Raw genomic sequence first — 7051 nt, 5'->3', positions numbered from 1 at the left:
ATATCCCATTAGAAAAAGACAAATGTGTTCGTTAACCCGAGTCCATACAATTTTATTGTTGTGATTTGTTGAAAATCATTTTTTGTTATAAGAAGTATATTTTTTAAATCATAGCTTAATCACATTGACCAATTAGCATGTATATTATTATTGTTGGTTTAAATTTATTTTTTATTATAGTTGTTATTATCATTATTGAAATATTGTCTAAACTAGAACCAAATTACTAACCATTAAATGTGCACATATACATCCAAATACAAATGTCTGATAAAATAAGAGAAGAATGAATATTGTACCTGACGATGTGCATTCGATGGGGAGAGAACCATGCGGGGGCCAAACATGACTGAGATTCTATGTGAGGAGGAAAAAATAACTTGCATATATCACGCCGACGTGTCATAATTGGATTGGTTCTCACACGATGATTAAATAGAATGATGAGGGAAATCGATTGATGTTTCGCAAACTAATTGGTCCACACAGAAAGTCAACACCAAAGCTGAAGAAGCGTGCCACGTAGACAACAAGAATCAACGTGAAGCGAGTAACATAAGATTTTCGTGTACCTTCATGCACTAGATTGCTTCATCCTAACAATTTTCACATGGCACTTAGAGCCTTTTCACTATTGCTAGATTGCTGCATTTTAGAAATTTAAAACAGATGTTTTTGGTTATGTTGTGCAGTTTGGGTGAATTGAAGCAAAAAAGAGTAGAGATTTGGTGGAAGAAGATGAAATTTATGTTGAGGCTATGCGAAGACCAATTAAAGGGCCAAAAGAAGTTGTCTTGGAGCCTAGATCAAAGAGAAGCAACTTGAAATGAAGGCGTAATATACACTCATAGCAGTGGATGTTATATTCTATTCCTATTTTTTAGATTTGTTTGTTGGGCTTAGCCCAATATTTTGTAATTAGGATAAATGATGGTTCTCCCTCAAGGATTAAACACACTTTTACATTACAATCTATAATTTAGAATTCGGTATTCTCTTCTCCATCATGAGTGAGTAATTCCTTTGTTTCTAAGATTGAGGGTTATGCCATTTTACATTCAATAAACATTTGTTATTACTTCTATTTCACTGCGTGTTATGATTTGAATCATTGAATGAAGTTTTATTAGTGTGAGTTGTCTGACCAACAAATTACACCTTTTGGACACATTGGAGAAGCATCGAGAGGTGAACCCAACTATCTGATCATTTAGTTATTTAAACTATAATCCTAATTCACGAGAGTAGTATTATGATTCTCGGGAGTTTCTGGAATTCACCTTGGGTTGCTACGAAGTGATTGGATAGAAAGATCTAAGTAAATGATTTGATTGATAACCGTTCCACAAGAATATGTGCGACTTCAATTGAGTACACTTGTCGGAGCTCGAGATAGGATGACACATATCAAAGTGAAATTCATCCTCACAACTTAAAGTTCATGAAAAGGAGCAAAACAAAGATTTGCAAGTGTAAATGCAGTAACCATTATCTTGGGAACTCTTCCTTAATTAGATTTCAATCTTTTTTTACTATTTTCATAATTAATCTTGTCAAATGTTCTAAATTCACTTTTAATTCATATTTGAGTTAATGATAAATTAATTGTTATAATTAAAGGAATTTTTCAGTCCTCGAAGAAATAATATTTTATTACTTGATGACATAATCGTACACTTGTGATTTTCCCTATCATCTGTTTATTTATGATTCTTTTTCTATTGATCTCAGGAGTGTTATTTATACTAAAAGGTTAGTAACTAATTTGCTGAGTATATGAAAACTAATTTTTAACACAGCATTTTAACAAACTTAGATTTAATTTTCATTTTTTTTATTTTTAAAGTGTATATGTAACCACTAGATACCCTATTGTAGGAATATGTCCTGGGTTTTTTTTATTTATAAAAATAGAATTAAACATATAATACCAATAAAATTAGATTTTGGCCAATATTTATTCTTTTTATAATTAAATCCGTTAATAGTTTTTATTAAATAAACATGATCTAAGAAACTAATACAATATTAGTTATTTGTTATTTATTTATTTTTTAGAAGAAAATAAAAGGGATAAGCATGAGTTTCTAAAAACCTATTTTTTACTTTAAATAAAACAAAAAGGTGAGTTGAACTTCTCTTTACTATTTTTTACTTTATTTTCGAATATATATATTTATATATACAAATTATTTTAATGCTATAAAAATGAGTTTAGATTTTTTATGGGCCACACAAAGTTGAGTGTTTAGAAAAATCTTATGAGCTTCACTCTATATTTCTAAATCTTTTAACAATTTACAAACCACATGAGCAATGACTCTAAATTTTGCCTATGCACACTCACCACTAAATTTTGTTTCTTACGGCTCCATGTCACTATATTTCCACCAAGAAGCATAGATACAGAGTGGGGAACCTTGTGACAACAATTGATCCTTCATAGTTTACATTTGTTTAAACGTGCATAGACGCTCTCCTTTTTTGAACAACAGTGATCTCCATGGATTGCCTTTGGATAGTGCAAGATTCTATTTAGCACATGTAAATTTGTTTCTCATGGGTCATGCATAAGTTGACTTACAAAACTAATGGGATACACCATGTGAGGCTTAGCCTTTATTTGGTAATGTAGAAATAGAAAAAGAGAAAAGAGGGAAAGAGAAGTTGAATATAAATAAAAAGTTTCTCCTATTTGGTTGAGAGAGGAGAAAAAGAAGAGAAAGTAAAAAATGAGTGAATCTACAAAATTTCTTTCCCTTCCATCATGAGAAGAAAATGAGAAGAGAAAGATAAACTTTATACATTATGTCAATAATATTCTTATCTCCTAATTTTATATTTTCTTTTTTATTTAATTCATTATAACTATCTTATCTCCTAATTTTATATTTTCTTTTTTATTTAATTCATTATAACTATTTTTATAATTATTGGTTAGTAATTAAAATAGTATAATATATATACCGTCAACTATTAGTGTAAATATATATATATACATAATTAGTACAATATTTACAATTCATTTGTATTACTTTTTGTGTGAAGATTTAATGATGATAAAATATGAATGATAAATAAGATAATAATAGTGTATAAAACTCATATACTATAATTGTATATATTTTCTCTAATTAAAAACTAACAGTTAAAATAATGTATATCATAATATTTAAATATATTATTTTTTACCCACTATCAAATATAAATATATTTTATCTTATATTATTGTTATCCTCTTCAAAATCAAAACCCTAATCCCTTGCCTCATATAATAATTGGATGGAACACACTTTCTAAAGCCTGGCTCAGAACGCCGAGATCTTCGTCCAAACGACCAAATCCTAGCGCACTCCGAAACACAAGACTATCAACAACCATGGTATGTCGTTTTTTCCTACATATGCTTTTCTTTGTTTGTATCATGTCACATTTTCTATCATGTCATTGTGACTGCTCTCCCACCAATTGTCTCTTTGAGGAATAGAACCTTTGACTTTTGGTCTTTCTGGAATCTAGTAGGGATTTGGTGGAACATTACACTACTAGATCATTGTCTTGTTGGTTTATTTTTGTATATTAGTTGTATTTAACTTGGTTTATGTTAAATAGTCCAGGAGAAAGGTTAGGGAACCAAAGGAGGAAACTGTCACTCTTGGCCCATCTGTTAGAGATGGAGAACATGTTTTTGGTGTTGCTCGTATCTTCGCATCGTTTAATGACACTTTCATTGTGAGTATATTTACTTATTTTTCATTTTATTTGAATTACTATTTCATGAATTTTTTGTAATTGGATGGTTTGTATGATTGCAGCATGTGACTGATTTGTCTGGGAGGGAAACACTTGTTCGCATCACCGGTAATTGCCTCTATTGACATTGTGTGAGAAGCCAGGAAGTAATGCATCAAAATTGCCAAGTTTTTTGTTTTATTTAATGTTGATTGCTTTTATAGTGTTCTGATATAAGTTTTGATTTACTTTAACTTTTGAACCCTTTGATTTTCTGCCCAATGATGTATCTATTGTTTATAAGATTTTAATCTTTGAGCTGAGATACTCTGGTTTTCAATTAACTGTAATCATAACTGTTTATTCTGAAAATGAGGACAAAGTGCCATTCATTCCATTACTTATTATACCTTATCTTAATTATTATGACATTCTGAATTTACGAAATTTCACTATTCTATAATTTCTGTTAATTCTGCAAATTTCACTATTCTATACCATCCTTAGCTAGTTAAGAACTTGGGTCAAGTCTCTGATATTTAATCAGTTCATAAAATTGTCGTCTTGTGGTGATCCCTTTTATAATTTGCTTCTCATGATTCAGGTGGAATGAAGGTTAAAGCTGATCGGGATGAGTCATCTCCATATGCTGCTATGCTTGCTGCACAGGATGTTGCTACCAGATGCAAGGTCATTAGATATTGTTTTTTCACTTTGTTATATGTGTTGACTATCATCACAAGATTGGACAATTTGATTTTCCTACTTTCACTGACTTTACTGTGAATTATGGAACAGGAGCTTGGCATAACTGCTCTTCACATCAAACTCCGTGCCACTGGTGGAAACAAAACTAAAACCCCAGGTCCTGGTGCTCAGTCTGCTCTCCGCGCTTTGGCTCGTTCAGGAATGAAAATTGGCCGCATAGGTATTTTCTATTTTAAGGATTCTGTTTTTTGATTTGCCTTCCCTTTTGAGCATCTTATGCACTCTACTTGTTGCCTTCTTTCATTTTTATTTAATATCTCTGGGAATATTTAATTTAATTGATTTTTATGTACTGATTTCCCTGTTTGCTGTGTATTGTTTGGTTTTCATTGTTTTGCATTTATCATTGCATAATTCAGTTTTGTTTTCTAATTTGATTTCTCCTTTGAGACATTTGTTATATACTATTGTATTTTTATTTTCAGAGGATGTGACTCCAATTCCATCCGACAGCACTCGTAGAAAGAGTGGTAGAAGGGGTAGAAGGCTTTAGAAATTTTGCTATGATATGGCTGGTAGCAGGAGCTGGTTTTGTTGTCATTGTTTTGTTTCTCTTGCTAAACAGTATTGTGGCATCTTGAAACTTAAAATCATACTTGTTGACTCTATGTGTTGGCCAACTATTTTTGCGGAGTTTTAGATATTATAGCCAGTGACTATTGAAAGGTTTTCTGGCTGCTTCTAAATTTCCTTGTATGGATGGAATTTGTTTGGCTTCAGTTTTTTTTAATATTTAGAATTCACCTACATTAGTAAATGGACTATTTGTTGTTAATACTATGCTATAAGATATATTCTTAGGAATATGTTAATGTTGCTTTGATTACATGACACAATTTTGTTAGTAAGATTGTTTTCAATTTTAGTCTGGTTTGAGCAGGCATCACATTTGTGGGTTGTGCTTATTTTGTGCGAGTCAGTTTTATGGACAATGGCAAATCAATCTCTATTCTCCTATGTTCCTCTTTTTTGTTGCAGCCCTTGCCCTCCCTGTTGGCCATAACTTAATCACCGACTCAGTGCATATAAAATTAAACGGGTGAGAGAAATATGAATGAACTTATCTAACATTTAATTATTGAGTGAAAATAAATAAAATAGTCATTAAATCTAAAACATGGTTAAAAATAAATTAACAAAGGAATACTCCTTAGTACTAAAGGTTTAACTACACAGAGAAAACAATGATGTATATAATCTGAAGGCAATACCTCATAGTTGCTAATATTTATTACTTAGTACTAAAGGTTTAACTACACAGAGAAAACAATGATGTATATAATCTGAAGGCAATACTTCATAGTTGCTAATATTTATTATATTTTAGGGATGATAAAAAACCTAGACTCATTGGTAAAATCCCTGTGGGCATAGGTCACAAACAGCTACCGGTGTATTTAGAAGTGGATTTTTCAAAACACCTGTAATATATATGGGTGGGTGTGGATATTATGCTACTGTGTTGTATAATATTTATGCATTGTCATTGTTAGTGTAACGATCTATACAAAGTCAGTGTGTCATCTATCATTCATTTGTATTACTTTTATTTAAAAGTTAATGATAATTAAAAATGAATAGTGAATAATGTACTGATTATGTAAAAAATTCTTACACTGTTAGTGTATACATTTTTTTCCTCTAATATTATTACCTCCATTATAATAACATACATGCTCAGACCCTCTCACCGTCGACCTATCTAAAGACCAAAGTTCCTACTTTCTTCCATCTCTTTCACCACCAGGGCTATCAATGTGCACAATTCAATCTAACCTAATTTTTCAACTTAATTTCACTAAATGCAGTAACAAAAAGTGTATAAAGAATACGAATGGAAATAGAAAGTGCATAAACATTAATGCTGTAGCAAAAAGTAAATAAACAATAAGAATGAAAACATGATGTGCCTATAAATGGCAAGAAAGATAGTGCAATAGGAAAATGCTTCCTGATGGTGCATCCTCCACCATATTTGGTGAAAGATGAAGTAGGAAATTAGGAATTGCAGGAAAGCCGCGATTATCCACTATATTCATCTGTACCTAAATAAACCTGGAAAAAAATCTACACAAGGTATTCGCGGGTAAGAGTAACGTTCCCAAATTGTAAAACAGGTAGTGGGTAGCTACTACTTATGCCCGCACGTGCCTATTGCTATCCCTATTATTTTGGGAATTTTAAAGCAATATGATATGTAACACATCGATTTTTAAATCCACAGTTATTTATGTCTATGAATTCCTCCATTCATAAATTTTATTTAGTGTCAATAGGTTTAATAATTACAAGTTTCTAAGTAAAACAATGACTTATCTCGAGATAAGATAATTTTAAGCCTTCAAAAATTCAACTTCATTCTCCATGACTATGTGAACAAAAAGACAAATCATTTTCAAGAATAAGTTGTATTCATTTCATGACTAAGTATAGATATTCAATTTTTAATACATTTTTCATTCTAAAGCAACATAATAAAAGCACTTTTAATAATATCCATCAAAATATCATAACTAAAAATTATAGATGACATACATGAACTAAAACAACT

The 7051-nt window shown here is 30.8% G+C and overlaps 1 protein-coding gene across 1 annotated transcript; it reads left to right on the top strand.

The window, feature by feature from the left end:
• The first annotated feature begins 3235 nt into the window (after positions 1-3235).
• LOC109338929 (40S ribosomal protein S14-like) lies at positions 3236-5219 on the top strand. Its single transcript, XM_019576282.1, has 6 exons — positions 3236-3382; positions 3613-3732; positions 3816-3861; positions 4337-4422; positions 4531-4660; positions 4926-5219. Exons 1-6 carry the CDS (start codon positions 3380-3382, stop codon positions 4991-4993), a joined length of 453 nt encoding a protein of 150 aa, XP_019431827.1. The 5' UTR covers positions 3236-3379; the 3' UTR covers positions 4994-5219.
• The last annotated feature ends 1832 nt before the right edge of the window (positions 5220-7051 follow it).

This window comes from Lupinus angustifolius, unplaced genomic scaffold (assembly GCF_001865875.1).
Source record: "Lupinus angustifolius cultivar Tanjil unplaced genomic scaffold, LupAngTanjil_v1.0 Scaffold_49_12, whole genome shotgun sequence".
In the NCBI taxonomy this organism is placed as follows: Eukaryota; Viridiplantae; Streptophyta; class Magnoliopsida; order Fabales; family Fabaceae; genus Lupinus; species Lupinus angustifolius.
The sequence above is the reverse complement of the archived record's forward strand: the minus strand, read 5'-3'. Positions and strand labels throughout refer to the sequence as shown.

Bases quoted from the DNA above. Each gene is read 5' to 3' on its own strand.
- LOC109338929 (XM_019576282.1), top strand. The intron at 3,862-4,336 runs GTAATTGCCTCT...CTCATGATTCAG, and splicing joins AACACTTGTTCGCATCACCG to GTGGAATGAAGGTTAAAGCT. The intron at 4,423-4,530 runs GTCATTAGATAT...ATTATGGAACAG, and splicing joins ATGTTGCTACCAGATGCAAG to GAGCTTGGCATAACTGCTCT.